Raw genomic sequence first — 22,513 nt, forward strand, 5'->3', positions numbered from 1 at the left:
ATGACGACCCGGGCGCGCTGCTACTGATGATGAGTATTGGAGAAACCAAGACCATATAGTCAATGATAGCAACGGACCACATCAGAAGATTCAGAACGCCCATTATTAATGTTGTCACGATTGGGCTTTGAGCGACGTGATCATCCGGGGGCCATTCACCGATAGGCAAATTGCATGTAGCGGACGCCGTGACATGATGCACGATGATCGGCTGAAAGTACACAAAAGCGTTAAAATTTGGTGAACCTCCCAAAACGTTCGATATCATAAAAAATCGGAAAATGGCGGTGAGGAAAAGCCAGAAAGAGAACAGCGGGCGTTACATGCCGTGGACCGTCACGCGTCACGTGCCAGTCTGATCAATTCTGACAGCCTAGGTTCAGTCCATTTTCCATTCTAGTCGCCAGAATGCAAACGATACTGCGTCGACCATGTCAATACTGATCTGCATCGCTACAACCCGTTCCACATCAGACTGTCAGTTCATCATAGCCTTGACACGTTCTCGACAACCCCACCTATCGACACACATGCTTGTCCAGCGTCGTCCCACTCTGTCCCGGTTGGAGGTCTTTGGCTTTGAGGAAGGCGCGTAGCAACGACGAGTGCGTCACTGCGGATGTAGTGGATGAGCTGCACGATTTCCGAGCGGAACCTTTATAATGAAAGTTCTTGTAATCCTGCTAAACGGTTTGAAATCAGATCAAATCGCCTGGATGGCGACGGGCAGATCCTCATAACGAAGGATGCCACTCCTAGAGTGGAAGTGTCCATGGGCAGAGATATCTCCCAGACGATGTTTGACTCCGGTCTTGAACAGCACGCGGGCCTTTTCTTCCTATGGAACTGTTGCTGAAAAAGGATTGGCTGATCAATGAAAAGTTTACGGTCGACAAAGAACTACCGAATGTCAAAAGATAGCAACCTGAAGCGGCCAAAATGTGGCGTCCTACGTCCACCGAGGTCCAGCACTTGGAAACGAATTGACGGATTGAGCATCCATGTCACAACCTGTTCTGATTTCACCTCCGATGACCCTGCAACGCCCAATGTCTGAGAACAATACCGCTGGCAACACTTGACATATCATAAGGCCTGTCATAGTATGTACACGGAAAGAACGACCGAGAAACTGGAAGAACCCCTGATATCTGATAGTCACACGTCATCGTGATCCCTGTACACTATCAGGTGCAACATCCTCCTGGAGGTGAGCCTCACACGTATCTGTCAACTGTTGATATACTCATCCTCGTCGGGCCACCACCCCAAGATGGAATTCAACCTCAACTGCACGATCAGAGGCGGTGGCCGCAGCCATATTTTCACTGTCAAGATTTCATGTGCGAACACTGTCGATGGGCGGAGACATGCGATCAAAATGAAGGGATGTATGTTCCGCGATTCAAACGCCAAGGAAATTCCTCTTTGAAACATTCCCCTACCTATCGACGATAGCCCGGATCATAATGAGTATTGACTTTCGCACCCGAAGTTTACTATGCCCTATGTCATCATCGTTCAAAGTATCCCCTACCATGTCCAAGAAACATCACTTGCACATTGTTGCCCGATCACGACCTTCAGGTGATTTGTCAATCAATATTGGATCTCATTCCTCCACACTGATTATTGCCCTATACACGACCGACTTTCGGCCGTGTATTTTGCAAAACAGAATGAGAAAGAAGTCATCTTCGCAAAGCCGAGGTCACAGAGACCCCCCTGTCTTGCAAAAAGCCGCCCGAACAATCGACGAGATTAATTGTTCATCGTGGTGGTCAACCTAAGATGACGGGGAACATGACTCGGAGAATGCTGCCATGCATCGCTGCCGAACGCTCATGGCGTTGGTCTAATACCGACGAAGGAGGAAAGCCTTTGGCACGAGGGGCAAGGAGGAGCAGGTAACTGACATCGAACTTGAGGGATCCTATGCTTTTTCTGGCCATAGAACTCCTCAAGTTCCTTACTCAGTCTGCTTTGTCAAAGGTTGTGTATTTCTACTTAGTACTTATAAGTACTGTAATGAACACTACCTATCACTCACAGCGGGAACAAAAGTATTTTCTATGAATGGGGATGGATGAGAACCGCGAGCAGGATGCACTGGCACTGCGGCTACAAGTGAGGATGTTACGGCATTAGTCGGAAGCTACATCGAAAAGCCCTTGAGGTCTGCTAGCTTGGTGTCCCTTGAAATCAAGGTTTTCTCTCGGGACGTCTTGTCATGACGAGTTTTAGCATCAGTGGAAAGTAAACGAACATATTGCATTGACTGCTGTGATTTTACAAATATACATCTGCATCGCTACAAGCTTACAAGCCGTTCCACTCGAACCCTTTCTCAAGTACAAAGCTGCCGACCAATGGCAATTCATCACAACTGCTGCCCACCTTGACACCATAAACGCCCTTCTCGATCACCCACCTCTCTATCCTCTCCTCCCAGAACGACACAGCATACTTGTCCAGCGTCAACGTCAACGTCTCGCTTTGTCCCGGTTGCAGGTCTTTGGCTTTTCGGAAGGCACGAAGGAGCAACGGGGGGTGCGTTACGTCGGACGTGGTAGGCATCGAGACGTACAACTGCACGACTTCGGATCCTGCGAGCTTGCCGGTGTTTGTGACGGTGACGGTGGCGTTCAGGCTGAATTCGCCGTTCGAGACAGCTGCCTTGGAGAGTGTCAAGTTCGAGTAAGAGAATGTCGTGTAGGAGAGACCGTGACTATCGACGCGAAATCAATCAATCCTCTGTTCTCTGTATAGTTGAGGCTGAGCTACTCACCCGAACGAGAACTGTGGTTTGATGCCTCTATGATGGAAGTGCTTGTAGCCCTACCAAAGGAAATGAGCGCAAAATAAGATCCACAATGGATCGGACTCACAACGAACAAATCCTCGCCGTAACGGAGGACACCGTTCTCAGAGTGGAAGTGTCCGTGGGCAGAGATATCTTCCAATCTCTTGGGGAACGTCAAGGACAACTTGCCCGATGGATTCTTCTTGCCGAACAGAACGTCCGCAATCGCGTCGCCCGTCGCGTTACCCAAGTACCATGAATGAAGGATCGCAGGAACTGAATCTGCCCATGGAAGCGTTATGGATGAACCCTAGCGTAAACACGAGATCAATTCAATTGAGGCCATAAATCTCATCTTGATTGCACTCACGGATTGGGTCACGACAACAGTGTTGGGGTTCACTGCTAGCACCTTCTCAATCAGCTCATCTGTACGTCCAGGCAGTGCCAAGGTCTTCCGATCATACCCCTCCGTCTCCCAATCCGCATTCAAGCCGACGACAGCAATAACCACATCAGCCTTCTTCGCGATCTCCACAGCCTCAGCCATCTTCACATTTTCATCGATCACCTCTGCACCACCAAGACGAACGCCGGGGTTGCTGTCCATCACCATCTCGTCTTCATCACCGTCTGCTGGTGCGCGGACGTTACAGAACTCGACGAGGATGTGATGTTTGACGCCGGCTTTGAGTGGCACGCGGCCTTTTTCTTCCGTGGAACCGCTGCCGAAGAAGGATTGACCACGGCGTTGGCGTGTCCAGTTGTCAATGACAAGTTGACCGTCGACGAAGAGCTACAAATGTCAATGTTCAGTGAGATAACAGCAACATGGATATGGTGGCGCACCCTAGCCCTTCCAGCGACAGTCAAGCCGAACTCGAACAAACAATCATGTTCGCGGGGCTTCAGCTCACCCTCGAGTCTCATCGTCCAACGTCTCGTGATGCCCTTGGGTGCCGATGTACTGATGAATATCCTCGTCTCATCAACCAGACGCGTCGAGTAGGGCGTGTTGATTGCAGACATGCTCTCGTCGTCTTTATGCGCGTACCACGTAGCAGTCCAGCCCCGCTTTCCCGAGGGGGTGAAGAGCTCGTAGTCGAGTGTGGGCATCTCCATATAGGCTAGCGGAATGAACAATAAAAACACAGCTCTTCTCATGTGAATGACAAAACCACGTACTGCTAGCGCCCTCGCTGTAGAGAACCTCCACGCCTTTGGGAAGCGCAGCGGTAACACCATCATACGGGGTCACGAAGTACGATGGTTTGAGTGCGGCCGATCCTCCTCCAGAAAGTACGATAGCTTTTGCGTTCCCTCCGACAATAGCAATCTTTTTGATCTTGTTGGGGTTCAGGGGGAGGAGGGCGTTAGTGTTTTTGAGCAATACGATGGATTCTCCTGCGACTTTGCGCATGAGAGCTGTGTCTTCGGCACTTTCGACGGTACGTTCTATACCATCTCCATCGAGGATCTACGAGTGTTTGTCATCAATAAAGAGCATGGGACGGAATAGGAATGTACGCACTTCCGGTGCTTCTTGAGCGACGCGCTTGGCAAGTTCGACAACTTTGCGGGCGCGCTCTTTTACAGTCCTCACGGTCAATTTCCTTGAGCCAATAGACCTGTTCATGAGATCAAGGGTGCGCCACTTGTTGGTACCTGGCATCTCAAGGTCGAGGCCAGCATTGATACTCAAGTCTATACTGTAGATACCAAACCTAATTCAACATATGCAACATGAGTTACTACTCAACCATACGTGTAAATGAGGAACGTACCAATCGGACATGACGAGCCCCTCAAAGCCCCACTCGCGGCGTAGGATGTCTTGCAAGAGATGCTTATTCTCAGAGGCGTGGGTGCCATTGACACGGTTGTACCTAAAATATGACCATGAAGATCAGTACGTGTCGAAGTTCTTCTCCTGTGCTCCAGGAGAAGCACAGTATTTGAAATTGAAATGCGAACGTACGAAGTCATGAAACACCACGGCTTCGCATATTTCTGGGCAAGCATGAACGGCATGAGGTAGATCTCGCGAAGCGCACGTTCGCTTAGGATCGAGTCGTATGCCATACGATCGTCTTCTTTGTCATTGCACCTGTATTAGTCCCGAGTTAACATGGAACGGTGATCGGAATCGGATGATGGGACATACACGAAATGCTTGATTGTAGTTCCAATGCCGCCTTTTTGAACACCTTTAACGTACGCGGCCGCAATGAGACCAGATAGGAGTGGGTCCTCTGAGAAACTCTCAAAGGCCTGAACAATGGAGTACAAAATTAGATGGGATCAGAGCTATCATTCTGGATATGGGACTTACACGGCCACCTAGAGGGTTCTGTAGTCGGTTCGGTAGTCATGAACGGGTGCACATGAAAGGATGGTAAGAGCAGACATACGCGTTGGATGTTACATGTCGGGGCAAGAATAACAGGCGCGGCTCTGAGCTTGGCCTCGCTTGCGAGTAACTTCAGCCCAACTTCCTCGATCAGTTCCGTGTCCCAGGTAGCTCCAAGCGCGGTAGAAGAAGGCAGGCACTTGGCCGGTGTACTCATGAAGAAGTGATTGCCTCTGATACCTGCATACATGCGTCTGAATCATCGCGTTTTTAATCGAGCAGTGAATCTGACATACCGTTAGGGCCATCGCTAACTTTTACAGCGGGTATTCCAAGGCGGGCGATCTCATGGGTGTGCCAGAAGCCAACACCAGCGGTGAGGAGGATAGCCTCATCCGTAGTGAGCTTCTCGACGATATCATCCACGTCTGCATTTGCGAAATCTGACCACGGCATGATGGATTTTGAGTCCAAGTGAGATCTGGATTGTAACGACGCGCAGATAGTCTAGCTTCTCACAGGTCTGTGAGTGCGATAGGGACGAAAGATAGGAATGAGCAGGACTTGTCTCTTCTCCGCACTCTCATATTGCTCTCATATATACTGTTCACTATCACTATGAAGTCCACACGTGACATTTCCGAGATTTCTCCGATACCGAGAATTCGCCGTCTCGAGTCTGGAGTAGCAGTGAAAACACTGAAAACTGCCAAGTCGGTCGTTGGTTTGATAGCAATGATGTTGCAATTTGGGGGATGCGTCGATATTGGATAATGGTTCTGCATCATGATAGGATATGCGATATTCCGAATGGGAGTCCTTGGGAGCTTTCTCGATGGGTCGGCGGAACTTGAAGAACACCTGGAAACAAAGACCGCGAGAGATGGGGGATACGGCGACCGCCGGTGGTAATATTGTGGGGATTTGTATTCCCAAGAAGTTTATGCTGTGGGGCAGGTGATCCGGACCGTCTTCGCTTGAGGGTTTGCATACATGGCTTTTGAAAAAAGATAAGTGCAAGGAGACAATAGTAACACGTGCTGAGCGCAGCACACTCATGTGGTCATTAACGACAAATTCAGAACAGGTACATGCGTATCATTTCAGATACCACATGACTTCGAACAGCATGAAGAATTGGGCAGTTGCTAGGCGAAGCATGTACTTTTGCTTGGTTACGCGAGTTGATTTCTTGACCACGTGACACAACGACGCGTCCAGTCACTCTCTAAAACAATATGCACAAACTATATCGCACACATCCATGATTCCATCACCTGTTGGCACCGCCAACATGCTACGTGTACCAGTGTTACAGCCTAAATCATCTTCGCATTCACGCAGCGAACCCCCTTCTCCATCCGAGTTCCTGCAACCATCCTCCTCTGGCGGTCTCACAAAGCCATATCGTCAACCTTCAGTATCACGCGGGACTCCATTAATGAACGCTCGTGCGCTTTCAGGATCCGCAGTACCCACAAAATCGCGCCCTGAAAAACGCCCCAGACCATCAGCCCCACTTCCAACCACCGACAGCAGTCAAACCACCCGCGTCCGGCCAATGCGAACACCGACGCCGCCCCCGGAAAAGGTATGTCTACCCGCCAGCCTTCTATTGTCTGAAGAAGAAACATCCTGACTCGTCTTGCACAAGCCAATAGCCATTCTCCCCCCACCCCTCCCAAAATCCCTTCATGCATTGAATTCCCATCCTCCCGCTATATTCTCAGGCAACTTCGACCTCTATGGCATGTACCTCCCCTTCCTTGTCAAAGCCTACCTCCCGCCGGGCAGCACATCCCCCGACTACGCCGCAGTCTATGACACAATCCTAGCTTACCAGTCCAAGCACGACTATACCGCCCGGTGCTTCCTTTCGCTCAGCTCTGACACAGGTAGAGCAGAAAGCGTTTCTATATTCGATCCCATGATGGAGCGCCCTTTTGACGTGCTGATAAGCAATTTGAAACATCGTGCAGAACTCACGTTCACCTCGAGCGAACGCGCTTCTTTTCTGGCCCCTGAACACAGTCCTGTGTCGCCGGGCGTCATCGGACAAGCGGGGCTCCCCCCTCAATGTGGAGTCAAGAACGCAAAGGGAATATGGAAGATGAAGCGCGTGTGGATTGGGGAGGGCATGGTAGGAGAGTGTGAGAATGTTGGTGATGGAACCACAGTCGATTGCGTCGGTGAGGCAGCAGATTCCTCGACGAAAGCGAACGCAGGCAAAAAGACGAGCAAAGCTGTGAAAAAAGAACTTTTTGAAGGCTACTTCTCCTTCAGCGTCAGCTACGACCAGATGTACAGAAAAGCAGGTCACGGGAGCGGGTCGACTTGTCGGTTTGCGTTTTGGGGTGTTAGAGCGATGAAGGATAATACGGGGAAAGAGATTGGACTTGGCCCCGGGAAGGGAATAGGAGCGGGAATGAGGAGGGCTGGACATTAGAGTTCTGTTCGTACGTATACCCCATGTCTTGAGTTTTCCTCCGGCCTGCAACTCCAGTTACAAATAGCGTAACAAAATATCTTGTGCATAGATCAAATATCGATACTTCTGGCTTGTTATATATCATCGCAGCAACGAAGTACTTTTGAACATTGCAGCTAAAGGACAATTATTTCCTTATCTTGCACAATGCGTAGTCACCACATACCTATTCCACAGCGATGAGGGGCCTGCAAAAGAGAAATTCTCGCTGCACTGGAAATATATCAATTATGCCCTCCCAGTCTTTGCCGAACACTCGCTGTACCACCGATCCTCCTTGAGATGGATGTGAATTGCATAAAACGGCATCGCAAAGTTGTCAATTCAGGAAACTGCCTGAATCAATTAGCATATACTAGTACGCCTTGAATCTACAAACTCACTTCCTCCAAGTTCACTTCCCCCTCCAGTTCCTACACAACCTCTCGTGCACCGATCAGAATAAACTGATCGAGCAAACACACCCTTCCTACTCTGCTTCTCTTAACGGCCTAGCAAAGTCCAGCGCGAAGTAGATAATCGCAACTTCGGATTTATGATACGAGAGCAGGCGTTTCGGTCGTATTCTTCAGGAGCAGTCATTTCTACGATTAACAGACTCAAACTCGTGGAGTCCACTGCACAAAGGCACGTTCCTTAGAACGATGTACTTTCCGTGCGTTTACTCCGTAGTCTGTGTGGTACGAACGAAAATGATCACTGTCGGTTAGCGCGATCTTGTCGATTTAGTTCCTTTGGACATGTTTATGGTTTATGATTGACTTGGACATACCTCATAGGAGTACTGATCTTCGATCCACCGAGCTAACAGGCATGTATGATTTACATGGGTTGCTTGTTTCGGGGAACGTCAAGACGCTGAGTGAACAAAGCACGCATTTCCTGACAGTGATCTCGAAGATTAATAGTACTCCAAGCTTCAAGTCCGTGTATTCACAAAAAGAATCCAACGACGCACACCACTGATGATTTATCCGTACAATGCACAATGCGCGGCTTATTGCCGATATGCTGATCTATAACTTCATGCAGACTTGAATATCTCTCCATGCTTCCCCTGTGTGTAGAACTTGTCCATCCTCGTGATAATGGTATCCAGGCCGGTGATCCAATCGTTGAGCTGCTTGTCAAGCACCTCCTGCGAGCACGGCTCTCCATTCGGGTTAGCTGCAAGCTTCTCGTAGAAGCTCTTGCGAGGCGGGCAATATCCAATCGCAGTCTACATCAACGCACAACGTTAGAATCAAACCATGAATTGTGAGAGCAATGTTTGACGAACGTTGAACATCAAGCCTGCCGCTCTCATGATGGCCCCTTGTATGCTGAATATTCCAGAACCACGGTGAATAGGCCCAAGGGTGACATTATATCCCTTCGTGAAGGCAACTTTGAGATCCTCTGATGGGTTGCTCTGCGCTTGCTGAAGGGATTTGCCTGTGAACGCCAGGGAACGAAGCAGCCACATTAGGCCCTCTGTTGCGCTTCCTACTTTGTTGCTTTTCTCGTTGGTCACTAACACCTCCAACGTTCCGGACTGCGAGGGAGTCGCATCGTGCCGTTCACGAACTTTCTGGTAGAAGAGTTGGATGAGCAGTTTGATCGATGATCGCTTGCCTGGGAACACCCACTGTGATGTTACCCTGGATGTCATTGATGACGGGCGAGAATGCCCCGGAGCCAACGGAGCTCATAAGGCTAGTGAGTTCCTCTGTATGCTGTGAATCAGACGATGCAGCGAATGGCGTGGTGAATCTGATACACACTGAGCATGCGAACGACACCGTCACCAGCTTCGAGGAATGCGACAGTGTTGACGCCATCGTCGGTGATTGGCACATCATTAAACGACTAGGAAGGGGATCCATCAGGTGAACCATCGCCAACGTGAGCCTTGGGCTTACCTTGACTGTTTCAAGGAAGGGTGCCATGGTGGAGGATCGAAAATGAAATTGAGTTGCTAACCCTAACCCCACCTATTGTTCATCATTTTATGTGCATGTGATGTCAGAATAAATCGAATAAATTACTACACAGACTAGTTCTATACGAGAACGATGTGTCGTGCAACTTGTGCGCGAGTATGCACGCCAACCGAGTAAGTGGTGACATGGTGTCGATTAGGAAAATCTAATGAAAGTATTCGCCCTTGAACACAGACTTCCTGATAACGAACCAGCCTCCCGCTGGATAAGTGACTCATGCTTGTGATAACAAGTGATCGTCGACTAGTCAACTAGTTACGGTAAGTACTTGCCGCTAGTGACTCGTGAAACTCTTGCGAAAAAGTACTAGTAGGCTTGCGGTCGACCACCTGGACCAGTTACTACATACAGAGCCAGGAGGCTATGTGCACAGTACCGCAACCTTCCAATTGCCGCATGAAACTGACCTCGGGCGTCATCGGCATATTCAAGTTCCCTATCATGCGGATAAAATTGATTGACTACTAGTACGAACAGAAGTCAGACTGACAGATCACGCGACGTATTATTTGTTCCTGTGTTCATGTGATATAGCGCTCAATGTTCTCTCTGAAACTTCGACCGCAGCTAAACGCCTATGATAACGTTGCTGTGCTGGTTCTCCAGCGTTCAATTTTTATGTTTCATCACACGTGTCCAAAGATTTGCCCAAAAGCAGGTAGCCGCTAGCTAGCCATCCTCCCGGCGTGACCTTTTTGCCTCATCGACTCGGACAGGTATGTCATCAGATGATCTATCGATGCTGTGGTTGCACAGGAAATTTACTAAGTGCAAGCGCCCGCAGTTATGTCACATATTCTTCATCGAATATCGGGAACTTGTGTTATACTGGTCCGAGGGATGTGGTTATCATCTGGGTCTATTTGTTATCTGCCCTTTAGGGTGAACGCTTCTGTACTTATACCCCAGTTGTATTTGCCATTTGGACCCACACCCTCATCCAAGACGAATAAAGATGCCACTACACAACATTAATTTCAAAACTGAGGTCAAAGAGATTCCAAAGGCGCAACTCGAGAAAACCAATGATTCTCCTAATTACACTGGTGGCTTTGGTGATGTCTGGAAATGCATCTACTCCACCTCTAGTGATTCCCCTCTCACAGTGAGCCCGATTCCAAGCACGTATGCACGCACATTGATTTGGTTAAAACTTCTAGGTTGCAATCAAGGTAGTGAGGGTCCCTGACGCCAGTGAAACGGAACTATTGAAAAAGACTGCATGGGTAAGATATCACGTCACAGCACATTTATTTGCATATTTATGGTTGACAGGGTATCCGACGCGAGGCCCACGTCTGGGCCAACTTGAAAGACGACCACGTTCTCTCGCTTCACGGAATTACAACTGGTTTCGGAGTCTTACCAGCATTTGTTTCATCATGGATGACGAAAGGGTCTCTCGAGAACTACCTGAAAAAGGAACCCAAACCCGATCTTTCGACGTCGCTGGACATGGTAAGCGCTTGTGTTTAAAAAAGACCAGCTGAATCTCAAGCAAAGCAGTCACGTCAGATAGCATTCGGTCTCAAGTATTGTGCGTGGTTTCTATTTCCATGCATCATGCAGTTTTAAATAACCCCTTAGTGCATGAAAACGACGTTGTCCATGGCGATTTGACACCGGTAGATTTCTTATCTTTTGCAGAACTACGCTTGAGAGATGACGATATCATGAATTCAGACCAACGTACTCATCGATAGTGACGGCAAGCTTCGCCTCGCAGACTTCGGTCTCTCATTGATTCTCGCAGAATCGGGAAATCCTACATTTAACTCCTGCCACGCGGGTAACGTGCGTTGGATGGCTCCCGAAATGGTCGAGGAGCAGGCAAAGCCAACAATGCCCGCAGACGTATATTCTCACGGATGTATCATGCTTCAGGTAAGTATCTTCTTTCGTTCATTGAGATCGGTGCATGTCTGACACACCGAAGCTACTTTGCGGTCAAGAACCTTACTTCCCGCTGATGAATGCGTTTCATGTGATGACAGCGATAGTGAGAGGAAGAAAGCCCTTCGGCCAGCTCACCGGCGTTGACAAAGGCCATGAGCAGTATTGGCTGAAATGTCTGTCCATTGAATCCCAGGATCGACCTGAAGTCACGGGAATCGTAGCTTTCATAGAAACCGAGCTGCAGAAGCTTCGATGACGAGTAATTATAATGTCCGTATTAATTCACGACCTCACGATTTGCTCATACCTTCATTCACCTTTGTACTTGTAACCCTGCTTTAAAATTTGTGTTCGGAGCTTATCGAATATTGTCTTCCTAAACATGCGCGCCTGCCAAGTGTGACCTTCATATAAGGTGGTGGTAGAAGTTAGCCCTGTTCAGTCGTTGACTCTAATCGGAGTTTGAGGGCAAACTGACTCACATTCCAACTGACACATATAACCATCAACTAACGGCACAACGAGTTAACGTTGGAGCGGGCACGGACTGCAAGGGAAACCCAAGGCCAAACCTATAGCGGGAGGCTACAGCTCTATCTATCCAGGACCGACTACGACACGCGGCAGGACTACCGTCTACGAGCCAGGACTCCTACTCCTGCGCTAGGACCCCTGCAACTCCCGACCTGATCTGTCCTGCCAGGGCGCCTCGCTCCAACATTCATGGTTGAGTATGACTATGGGAAGACAGGTTAATGACCAATCTCGAGATAACGCACCACGTGTTGTTTGTGCTGCAAATGCAGTTAGGGACCACCGTGTTAGACCCTTTTGACAGTCAATGCTATCAACCGCGCCGGTGAATGAATACTAATAATCTGAACTGAGCCCCCCAGCTTGGGGGGGTGCAAAGCTCCTGCCATAACAGGCAGGAGAAAAGCCACCTCCCGAAAGCACCTTCCCTTCCAAGGCAACATAATTTCCTTATATAGCATGCACGCGAAAGCACAGAAAGCACAGGGAAAGCACTAGGAAAGTACTGAACCCCCCTGAAAGCACTGAGAAAGCACTGAGAAAGCACACCCCCAAGAAGAGCCCGATTCCCTGCACAGTGCTCAACAAAAGGCTCCATGTATATAAGGGAGGGGGAAAAGCGACCTCCTGAAAGCACTATCCCCTTAACAAGGCCACACAACTTCCTTATTACTTCCTTATAGCATGCATATAAAAGCACAGCACCGACAGGACCAAGAAAGCACCCACAAGAAGCACCGGATCAACCTGCAAAAAGCACTAGACATAAGGTAGACCTCAAACGAAAGCATCAAATGTCACGTGAGTGTGACTGACTTTGACAGGCTGAATACTCGAGGATAAGGTCAATGCCTAATTGCCGGAACAGGCTAAGAGGAAACTAGAAATAAGAACATAGCAAAATTGTAGAAACACACTAATTTCTACTCTGTGCCTTCAGTTCTTGGACATTTCTCAATGATTAATTATGCAAGCTAACATTCTACATCCATCAGCATTCTCAGATTTATTTAATGTGTCGCCGTTGAATAGATATTGCATTAGTCCCGTTTTGTCTTGTCTAATATTCTAAGCCGGGGTGGACGGGTCATGCTAGGATGGCGCGCACCCGCGCCACGGCGCCAAGTTACCTAGTTCAACCGCCCCCGACAGGTCACGTGACACCGCGTGGAAACAATGACTACCGCTATACATATTTGGTGTGTCAGACAAATGTAGGCACAAGCACCGAACTTATGACGAACTCGGCATACGTTGCTTGTGATACGCATGAACGGGAAAAATACGTGGGATCGTCTGTCGGGACTTTCACCGCAAGTGCGGAATCTGATAGAAGACACACCGCACTCAATTTGCAGCGTGTGGTTGATGGGATGTGGATGCATCAAATGTCACAGCCTGACTCACAGCCTTGATCAATGTGCGGTGAACACGATACGATCCATTGACTACAAACAGAAATGAGAAAGGCGAAGACCCAAGCATCGTTCTTACAACCATTGCACGAAACCTTCAAATCATGCCATGAAAAAATTGATGATCGTGTTTTTGATGCCAGCTGGGTTCTGAGTCAAGCTAGGTTGTAATATCACACGAGTGAGACAGTAAGGGCAGTGCCACTCTGATGTAACGCACGCTACGCTAAATGCATCGTATTGATGTATCCCGGTTTGTGAAGGATAAAGCGAACGAGGACAGTGATTGGAGCAGCAACCCCACAATCATCAATCGATAACTATCCATAATTTGTGCAGGAATGCCACCCTGATCACGGAATATCCTTTCAGGCCTTGGAGACGATAAAGATCGCAATTGGTGGCCAGCTGGTTATATAGAGTGATTTAGTAAGTTACTGAGTTAAAAATTGGTCGGGCTAGGACCATTGTACTTACCTGATGGCGTTGAAATTTACGTGTCACTGTATAATCTCGATGTGTCATGATCAGCAGCTGGGCCAATTCCACCCAGCCAAAAAGCCCTGAACGTAAAGAGTGACATCGTATCCTCCTCCTTCTGCTCGAATTTGAACCGAATGTAGTCGGACGCGTTCATACCAGGTTCGGATGCAAAACCTGTCTAGATGTGTCAAGTATGCTTGGTGAATGAGTTAATGAGATGGAGATTTAGAGGCATGAAAGGGACTCATCGTATTGATATCACGGTAGTTCTTGAATTCGGCTTACTCAGCTTCATTAATTGTATGTACCGGCAGCTCTGGAGCCAGGGCAGAAGCTGCATCACAGATAGTGCATATAAGCTTTGCACTGCAAAGTTTCAGTGCGTTGCGTTGGAGGAACTTCGATAGCAGTTTTTGACCAGTCTAATATCTTCTGAGCCACAGCCGCAGGCTTTATGGCACCGCCTGACCTCGGCGCATCGTAGATTGTGGATGGTGCTACTGATTTGAACTCGAAGGTAGCAAGGGAGAGCCAAGACATGCTTGCAGCTGCGATGCAAACTTTGATGTGGCTGGGGCCAGCGGGATAGGCAACCTCAGCAAGCTCGAGAACTCGTACCTGTTCGTCTGGATAACCATCCAACTTCAAGAGCATGGTTCTGATGGCGCTTCATCCCAGCGTCGTGTTCCATAAAGTGCCACTTCAGCTCGATTTCTGCGCCGTGAAGGATCTCTGCATGTAATGCAGTCCTGTTCAGAAGCTAATGAACACCAGAATGAATCCGGTCGCTCAAGTTGTCCAAGGCTCTAATACACTCACCAGCAGACCATTCGAGATAAGTAGTCGGGCCTTGCAGCCCCATCCATCGCGGGCATCATGTACTAAAGAGATTCTGCCGCCTCAATCGCTCGATCTGTGTGGAGAAACATATCGCATCATCTTCGATTCGCAGTTTAACGCAGGGAATCCAAGTCCTGGACGAAGGGCAGCCGCACCTGCTGAAATTTAAACTCCGTGGTTCGCACAACATCTCGGATCTCAGACGTTGTAAAGACTGGCTACAAGTCTATACCGCAACCACTTCCACAACGATATTGTAATCGATCTCATTGTTTATCGCCGCTGGGACACAATGAACTTGACGAACCAGCGTTCACGCAGCCGCTCATGCACGAAAAAAAAATCATTTAAGGAGTTCTGTCCCGAAGTTGTATGAAGATAAGCTCATCGTATGCCTGGTTTTGTTTTATGTTTTTCAATGGGAATGCTGACGGATGTATATTCTAGTCGGACGGTGTGATCTCGGTTGAAGCAGCGCGAGCTGTCCGAGACAGTTACAAAGCTTCGCTGAATACCGCGCTTACTGATGTAGCGTCGTATGTCCCCCTCCCGTGAGCTTTGACACTCATACTCCTCCCCTTCCAATACCTCCAGCGTTCATGAACCGCCACCGCAGTCGATAATTGAGGCTCTTCAGGCTGCCATCGACACACGCTTAACCACGCTTGCTATCAAAATTCACCCTTCGCTTCCATTCATAGGAAAGCTTTCTCCTACATGCTACCGAAGTTTGCGTGGTATCCGATGATTTGGCGAGCAACCGGTCTTCATCTGCGCAAAGAGGGTCTTCTGCTCTGCCGAAGGTTCTCCTTCCTTCTATGCTGGCTTCCTGCCCGGAGTAGTCAACGTCCTCACTGGTTATGGAAACACTACCGGTAATGCTATCTCTTCACATACGAGAGTAGAGAAAGTCGCCTTCACTGGCTCAACCCTTGTTGGTCGCAAGATCATGGAGGCTGCTGCGAGGAGCAACCTCAAGAGCGTCACCCTTGAGCTTGGTGGAAAGGGTCCAAACATCATTTTTGACGATGCAGATATCGAACAAGCTGTCAACTGGGCTGTATTCGGCATCTTGTAAGTATAGCGTGCTGTCATGCAAACCACACTTATATTTCACCAGCTGGAACCACGGTCAGATGTGTACCGCAGGTTCGCGTATCTTCGTGCAAGAAGGCATCTATGACGAATTTCTATGGAGAAAACTCGGTCGCTCAAGATCGGTGACCCATTTGCACCTGACACTTTCCAGGGTCCTCAGGTCTTAGAGATTCAATTCAACGTATGTCGTGAAATGCTTTCATAACCATTCATCTGTCTAATGCACGATCCAGCGTATCATGTCTTACATTGAGTCCGGAAAGGCGGAGGTTGAAATCGGTGGTGAACGTCATGGAAGCGAGGGCTACTTCATCAAACCCACCATCTTCACCAATGTCGATCCATCGATGAAGATCGTCCACGAGGAGATTTTCGGTCCCGTTTGTGTTCTCATCAAGTTCAAGGATGAGGAAGATGTGATCAAGCAGGCAAATGACACGCTTTACGGTCTTGCTGCTGCTGTTTTCACCCAGGACCTGAACTGTGCCCTCAACACCGCACACAGACTCAAAGCTGGAACTGCATGGATTAACTGTGTCAACTCATTCAACTCCAACGTACCATTTGGCGGTTTCAAACAGAGCGGTATCGGTCGTGAATGTGGTGACTACGCCCTAACTAAGTGAGTGTCGCGTCAATGATATATCAGCACAAATTCATGTGCTCCAAGTTACACTGCAGTGAAGGCTGTCCACGTTAACCTCTCGGCCACAAAATGTGAACGGGAGGAAATGAAATATAACTGGGTGCAGGTTTGACCCTGATGCACGTGTAGTATCTTGTACTCTTATTGTAAATTTGAAATTCTCATTGACGGAAGGGATCAGGAAAGGTTTAAGGGTCAAAACATAGCGCATTCAAATAACGAGAGCTTGTGCCTTGATAGCAAGAACTTCGAGGACTCCTTTGATTTCGCTATTCCCACTTTGAGTGACTGCTGTAAGTCCTGGTCACGAACCTAGTATTTTCTAATTGAAGCGTGAAGAACAGATACTCGATGAATCAAATGTAGCCTGTCATGATGCGCGCTCCCATATGACATGATTGGGCTTCGAATACATACCAGAAAATAATACGTCTGACACCACGATCGGCAACGAAGTAGCATCTCATTGACTCCATCACACAGATCGATGTCTATGAGCTAACCTTCGAGACCAGCCTTAGACAAACAGATTCAAGATTGTTCCATCTTCATACGACCACCCAATATCAATCATCAACAGCAACGATCGCTCGTTTCGACAGTCTCTCGAACTCAAGCTGAGTAGACGACGAACAAGACTAGTCATTTCAGATAAGTTCAAACATCTACGAAATTGAGACACGAATCGCGTCGCTGATGCCATATCTCACCACAGCACTAATAGATGCACCGAACGTGATCCATGAATGCAAGCGTACAGCATATCAAGCTTAGAACTGAGAGTCAGCTCATGTCTGACTCACGTAAACGGCAATGGCATGTGGTATGCTTGAAGTGTGCGATTAGCTCAAAGAATATCTAGCGAGCCGGTGAAAACATCCTAGAAAGTATGCTGAAAACAATTTTTTTATACCGCAGAGACAGAAAACTCAGCAATTGCGAACCCAACGTCAGGTGAGCGGGATGGGAGAGGTTGCGTCTGTAAGACACCGCGGCCCCTGTTAGCCATGAAGACGCAAAGTTAATTGGAATATCACCTACAGTGAGGGAAACTGAGCATTGACATCGCCCATTCAATCCTCCAAGCGGTGCCCGCCCTAGCCAAGCTCAGCGTTTCAGCAGTCTTGTCAAGTCATCGAAACGGCGGTCCAGCGCATCTCACGTAGATCTATCTTGGCCATGAACCGAGGAAGGAGAAGACTTTGGGAGGCTGCCGTCAGGTCAGCGAAAGCAGGGAGCACCGTATCGCAGAGGTAATCTACATTCAACGTATTAAACAGCGTAGTGTGTCAAAATTTAATTAAAGTTCACCTTCACTTCAAGGATCAGATCGCACAGGGCGATCACAAAACTTCCGCACTAAGGGACTTGCATTATATACAACAGTATGAAGTAGATCAAACGTAACCAAATCGTATAGTACAGTATGTAATGTATTACGCCTGTGTAGGCTCTACAACGCAAACTTGATCGAAATGAAGATTGACGCTGACGCTAGAGTCACGCATCAACTTCAAGTCTACATTACTGGCCTTAGCGTTACATTTAGACACAATTAAGATATTGCCCCGATACGACCCATCCAAAATAAAACATTCTTGTCCTTTCTTGCGGGGATCAGCGGGGGTGAGATCGTTTCCGGGAATAAAATAATGCTGCACTGCGCCTCCTGCAGTTTTAGCTGTACACCTAACGGCGACGGTGCCCTTGGGCGCTGGGCCATCTGGGCCGACAAAGGGATCGGGGCACTCGGTCTGCACCAGCCGTTTGTTTAGCCGACCTCCGTGAAAATTGGGAGCGACTTTAAACAGGGCGCGATAAGCAAAAAAGGTCGGGGAGAACTCCTGCAACCATGATGTCGGACCTGCAAGAAAATTAAACCAAGCAGTGCACTGTCTGATACCAAGACCTACCAGGTTTTTCTGAAAGTTTTCGAGCGGCGGCCTCGATAATATCCTCAACATCGTTGTTGTCGACAGCCCAAGGATCAGGTGTCGCGGACGCAACATCAGTTATTGGGTTGTTGTCGGATGTTGGGCGATCACCATCCTCGGCATCGGACCAGGAAGTCCAGGCGACACCGGACGAGGAGGTTGATGCACCTGGATCAGCCCTGGACGGTGCAAGTCTTTCGGGCGGTGGCGTGACGCTTTGGGGTTTGGGCGTTAGGAAAGAGCGTCTGCGCATCTCGCAGAATGACATCATGTCGTGATAGTCGAGAATTGCACCGTTAAGCCTCATGCCGTATCTAAAGGGTGTTAGTAATTCGATGACCTAGAGTAGAGAATGACTCACTGAGTGACGACGTCGCAGGATGGGAGCATGATACGATGTTGACCGTGCACCGCGACTGTGCATTTGCTGAGATTGACATCGTGCAAGGTAGCTCTGTAACCTTTCTTGTCTCCCCCAATATTGTAAACCTATTTATTTGGTGGGGCGGGTGCACCCCTGCAAGTGTCACCCCATCTAACTAGAGTCAATATATTAGGGGCAATTCTTGTTCAAAACCTTGAATACATTTTTGACCGGCGAATAACTACTCGTGACTCATCACGGTCTCTGCCTTTATACTACACAAAGGGATAGGTATGTATATTACTGGTATAAGTCAGGTTACCACGACTAGTCGTGTCAATACGCCCTCATTGAACATCAATCAAATGGCAACGACTCTGAGCCAGACTCATAGTACTCTTACAGATGCTGACTTATTGAAACTAGGCATACCCTCATGGCCATCAAGGTTGCAAATGTATTAAAAAGCTGTGATGCAGTAAGTCCTTCGACTTGAATCAGCGCGACTTCCTGGTCAGTGTGACTACTAGTACTAGTACTAGGTCAGTTACGACGATGTAGTGCCAGTTCGCTGCAGCACAGTCACAGTGCCAGCCTGACTGGGAGCACCTGGGCCTGTCATGGACATCTCTAATTTTTTTATTCATGATACTAGTGATTCTGCGCTTGGCCCTGACTACTCGATAAAGTGCAAACAGGTTGATGGCTTCAGGTGGGTTGAGTTAGTCCTTGTCCTACTGAACCAAACTGAATACGTCATTCCCGAAGGAAACACAGCTACAGTGTCTGGCAAGGAATCGTGCATCCTTCAGGAGTATTGTATTATTTCGACGTCTCAATGGTAAGTAAATATTCATCGGTAATTCTTGTCTGTCGCATATCTCACAATCAGACAGAAAACATATACAGGAAGCGATGTGAAAAAATACACGCCTAATCAATTGAACAATCTTCAGAACTGGATAAGGGCAGCACGCAGGAGATTGCAGGAAGAAACATGGTATATGGTCGTAAAGCCTGTTACAAGAGAAGACAGAGACTACTACGAATACTATTGTGTGGTCCCGGATGCCCGCATCATTGCTTGGTTTGAGGATTTTAACGCCGACCTTCTATTCCAGGAATGCGCCTTTGCAAGAGAGTGGAACCACAAGAGCAAGTTCTATTCCCCAATGAACGTGTTCTGATTATGCTGATAATTCCATGGTGGTGTCAGGGCTCGAGCTGGAGGCACAATTTTGGTGAGAACATGTTGATGAGGTAGAAAAGAGACTTCTAGGATACTGACACGAATTTTTTTCAGGAAGCACGTTGATTTCTTTCCAAGACATTATAGTATGCAATGCTCGGATGCTACTGAGCTACGCGCACACTTAGAATGGTATCTGGCAGGTAAGAAACACATCTTGTATCAAGCAATGACTGATATCAAAGAATAAATGATAGAGGGGTTGATTCTGGAACAATCGACTGCGGCATCATTGTTTTGGAGCACCGACCAAACAGAGAAAGTGATCGCTCGCCTTATTAGCTTTGGTACTTCGCAAGACATTATGCAACCTTTTCCTTTTTTTAAACAGAATTGCAGAGAACCTTCTCAACTCCGATGCATCCTTGTAGGAACAAGGTGTCGCATACTGTGGTGCGCTTGTGTTGATTGCGGCTCTCGTTCGAATACTAACTGACTCGCATAAACTAACAGGAAGGATATGGAATATTTTACGTAAGTGACAGGATCAGTGCTCCGAAAATTTAGTTTTAATTTGCTGGAAAGGCCATCACCAGTTTCTCAACTACTATGGTTTTCCAGAAGCTCGTCTGATGCGGACCCATTCAATCGAGGGAAGCAAACGAAACCGAAATATCAGTTTTTTATCTTTGCTATCGACAGCTGCAATGTTTGGTGTTCCAGTGATGGTATTGGAGCATGTTGAAAAACTTCACATTGATGGTATTGTCAATCTGCTTGATATCAAGAAATTCCTTGACCATTTCAACGACGATAACATAAAGCACAGCACTCTGGTATGTGATTTACCATCAACGTACACTTTTCTGATACTCGTGTCCTTGTTCTTTCCCACTGCCCAGGCGGGCATTATCATGGCAGTAGATGCTAGCATACTTGCTATTCCGAATATTGGTTCCCAAGTAACAACAAGAACACTATGCTCTCTTTCACTTATCCTTAGCGTCCACTGCATTTTTGCGGGCGTTGTGGCACAACACTTTGGGCAGAAGATGAAGTCTCTTCAATTTGCTGTGCGCTCAAGTTCAATAGATTATTCTTGCGGTTATTTTCTCACCCAAACATTTTAACAGTCTCATAACTTGCAATACCACTTTACAAAGGTTGCTATCATCTATAGCGCTCCTAGTTTGTTGTGAATGACAAGGTATTTTCTCACTCACTTGAATCTATCACAATAGTGATGAATATGTGTTATTCAATAGCGTAGCATTATCTACTCTGGGCCTTTTAGCTGGTATTTTCACAGTGCCAGATCGGTCTTTGATAACAACCATACCGTGCATGATCACCATAGTTTTCGTTGGAGGATTTTTGACTTGGTCTTCAGTTTCCATTTCTCGTCAACATCTAATGCACGGGGTTAGAACAATGTCTTGATTTCACAAGAAATCATCGCAGTCAATAGATTTCAGAAAAACTTCGTGTAGATTGTAATGAGATCCGTGCTATTCACTTAGTATCTGAGCACCTCAAAGCATCAATGAGCCCTTTCTCATCAATTATATTACTGGAACTCCTCATTCCTGAGCCAAATATCTAAATCTTGTTAAGTAGCGGCGTATAGCCAATTAATTTCATTGTTTTTGTCTCTCAAGATAAAGATCCGTCACAAATGGACTGTAACTAATAGCAATAAAACACTCCTTAAAGGTGAAAGTCATTTTATATATGAGATTCAGATACATATTAGGGGATATGCTAATCGGCGTCAGACACTAGTAATGATACAACTACTTTTATGGTGATTGCAAGCTTGGTATAGTATTATATAACGAAAAGTATCAGAAATATCGAGATTTTTGTGTAGTGGGTAGCACATCACATATGATTGCATATCATTTGCTTCTTTTCTCGTGTCTCTGTGAAAAGTAAGACCACTGTGAAATTTCCAGGTCGGACACAAATATACCTGCTTCCCACAGTTGGCAAGGTGTACGCAAGCACCTCTGAATTTGCATAAACACACTTGAGTTCTGGCATACAATACTGCAAGTCCCCGTCTTGCTATTGAAAAGGTGTTTTTAATATGGGGCTTTGCTGATAAAGTGTCAATGCCATCTGAAGATGTTGGAATAGAGATCCTGTGAACATAATTGCACTTGCACTTGGTCTTGTAAGAAATTAATACACATCAACAAGTTAATGAATACTTACTACAATGTGATTTGCATCTGGTATTAAATTACCAATACTTGATGAGAAAAGTGTCTGTTCCATCTGTTCAAAAATAGGGTATTATTGGCTGATTGTGCTGCTGGCCTGCTCTGGGTGCCAACCACTTTTATGGCATCAGCTGTCTTGTGAGCGGGCCCATCAATAGTTATTGTGTTTTCTGGCTAGTCACAAAGAGTGTGAAACCTACCCAAGCATTGTTATTGTCAATGTCAACAGGTGTGAGACTCTGCACCACAAGGCCAACACACCATTT

General features: G+C 47.4%; 8 protein-coding genes across 8 annotated transcripts; 4 read left to right on the forward strand and 4 right to left on the reverse strand.

Moving 5' to 3' along the window:
* Positions 1-2,276: 2,276 nt before the first annotated feature.
* On the reverse strand, positions 2,277-5,773 carry HD556DRAFT_117207 (glycoside hydrolase family 3 protein). The gene is made up of 13 exons (XM_041296101.1): positions 5,450-5,773; positions 5,215-5,393; positions 5,136-5,153; positions 4,968-5,074; positions 4,782-4,910; positions 4,588-4,689; positions 4,335-4,527; positions 3,989-4,280; positions 3,653-3,930; positions 3,174-3,599; positions 2,889-3,113; positions 2,789-2,838; positions 2,277-2,728 (listed from the first exon to the last, which is right to left on the reverse strand). The coding sequence occupies exons 1-13, from the start codon at positions 5,607-5,609 to the stop codon at positions 2,320-2,322; spliced, it is 2,568 nt and encodes an 855-aa protein (XP_041163629.1). The 5' UTR covers positions 5,610-5,773; the 3' UTR covers positions 2,277-2,319.
* Positions 5,774-6,417: 644 nt separating this feature from the next.
* HD556DRAFT_1457632 (uncharacterized protein) lies at positions 6,418-7,736 on the forward strand (the record flags this gene model as incomplete). Its single annotated transcript, XM_041308153.1, has 2 exons — positions 6,418-6,744; positions 6,808-7,736. 2 exons carry the CDS (start codon positions 6,418-6,420, stop codon positions 7,597-7,599), a joined length of 1,119 nt encoding a protein of 372 aa, XP_041163630.1. The 3' UTR covers positions 7,600-7,736.
* Positions 7,737-8,438: 702 nt separating this feature from the next.
* HD556DRAFT_117160 (het-c2 protein) lies at positions 8,439-9,603 on the reverse strand. Its single transcript, XM_041296100.1, has 5 exons — positions 9,543-9,603; positions 9,405-9,489; positions 9,270-9,349; positions 8,921-9,211; positions 8,439-8,860 (listed from the first exon to the last, which is right to left on the reverse strand). Exons 1-5 carry the CDS (start codon positions 9,567-9,569, stop codon positions 8,666-8,668), a joined length of 678 nt encoding a protein of 225 aa, XP_041163631.1. The 5' UTR covers positions 9,570-9,603; the 3' UTR covers positions 8,439-8,665.
* Positions 9,604-10,578: 975 nt separating this feature from the next.
* HD556DRAFT_1439643 (kinase-like domain-containing protein) lies at positions 10,579-11,775 on the forward strand (the record flags this gene model as incomplete). Its single annotated transcript, XM_041305990.1, has 7 exons — positions 10,579-10,728; positions 10,784-10,849; positions 10,899-11,081; positions 11,130-11,160; positions 11,211-11,248; positions 11,307-11,507; positions 11,560-11,775. The coding sequence occupies 7 exons, from the start codon at positions 10,579-10,581 to the stop codon at positions 11,773-11,775; spliced, it is 885 nt and encodes a 294-aa protein (XP_041163632.1).
* A 2,515-nt stretch (positions 11,776-14,290) lies between these two features.
* On the reverse strand, positions 14,291-14,826 carry HD556DRAFT_1305480 (uncharacterized protein; the record flags this gene model as incomplete). Its single annotated transcript, XM_041299790.1, has 3 exons — positions 14,291-14,499; positions 14,570-14,700; positions 14,771-14,826. The coding sequence occupies 3 exons, from the start codon at positions 14,824-14,826 to the stop codon at positions 14,291-14,293; spliced, it is 396 nt and encodes a 131-aa protein (XP_041163633.1).
* A 682-nt stretch (positions 14,827-15,508) lies between these two features.
* Positions 15,509-16,515, forward strand: HD556DRAFT_1457649 (aldehyde dehydrogenase; the record flags this gene model as incomplete). Its single annotated transcript, XM_041308154.1, has 6 exons — positions 15,509-15,528; positions 15,575-15,865; positions 15,912-15,954; positions 15,990-16,070; positions 16,123-16,425; positions 16,471-16,515. 6 exons carry the CDS (start codon positions 15,509-15,511, stop codon positions 16,513-16,515), a joined length of 783 nt encoding a protein of 260 aa, XP_041163634.1.
* Positions 16,516-17,971: 1,456 nt separating this feature from the next.
* On the reverse strand, positions 17,972-18,859 carry HD556DRAFT_1305482 (uncharacterized protein; the record flags this gene model as incomplete). Its single annotated transcript, XM_041299791.1, has 3 exons — positions 17,972-18,399; positions 18,449-18,783; positions 18,831-18,859. 3 exons carry the CDS (start codon positions 18,857-18,859, stop codon positions 17,972-17,974), a joined length of 792 nt encoding a protein of 263 aa, XP_041163635.1.
* Positions 18,860-19,269: 410 nt separating this feature from the next.
* HD556DRAFT_1305483 (uncharacterized protein) lies at positions 19,270-21,221 on the forward strand (the record flags this gene model as incomplete). The annotated part of the gene is made up of 13 exons (XM_041299792.1): positions 19,270-19,311; positions 19,335-19,375; positions 19,489-19,545; positions 19,602-19,674; positions 19,730-20,011; positions 20,050-20,093; positions 20,137-20,225; positions 20,280-20,344; positions 20,454-20,475; positions 20,536-20,556; positions 20,746-20,858; positions 20,925-20,984; positions 21,156-21,221. The coding sequence occupies 13 exons, from the start codon at positions 19,270-19,272 to the stop codon at positions 21,219-21,221; spliced, it is 975 nt and encodes a 324-aa protein (XP_041163636.1).
* Between the last annotated feature and the right edge of the window lie 1,292 nt (positions 21,222-22,513).

This window comes from Suillus plorans (assembly GCF_016647745.1).
Source record: "Suillus plorans strain S12 chromosome Unknown HD556scaffold_11, whole genome shotgun sequence".
NCBI lineage: Eukaryota > Fungi > Basidiomycota > Agaricomycetes > Boletales > Suillaceae > Suillus > Suillus plorans.

What these genes read in the sequence shown, in the direction of transcription:
- HD556DRAFT_117207 (XM_041296101.1), bottom strand. Translation starts at nt 5,609, where the DNA reads ATGCCGTGGTCAGATTTCGCAAATGCAGACGTGGATGATATCGTCGAG. An exon ending in GGGCTCGTCATGTCCGATTG is followed by an intron (nt 4,528 to 4,587) that starts GTACGTTCCTCA and finishes ATGTTGAATTAG; the next exon opens with GTTTGGTATCTACAGTATAG. An exon ending in AAACCACAGTTCTCGTTCGG is followed by an intron (nt 2,729 to 2,788) that starts GTGAGTAGCTCA and finishes TCGCGTCGATAG; the next exon opens with TCACGGTCTCTCCTACACGA.
- HD556DRAFT_117160 (XM_041296100.1), bottom strand. Translation starts at nt 9,569, where the DNA reads ATGGCACCCTTCCTTGAAACAGTCAAG. An exon ending in CCTTCCTTGAAACAGTCAAG is followed by an intron (nt 9,490 to 9,542) that starts GTAAGCCCAAGG and finishes TCCCCTTCCTAG; the next exon opens with TCGTTTAATGATGTGCCAAT. An exon ending in CGGCAGGCTTGATGTTCAAC is followed by an intron (nt 8,861 to 8,920) that starts GTTCGTCAAACA and finishes GCGTTGATGTAG; the next exon opens with ACTGCGATTGGATATTGCCC.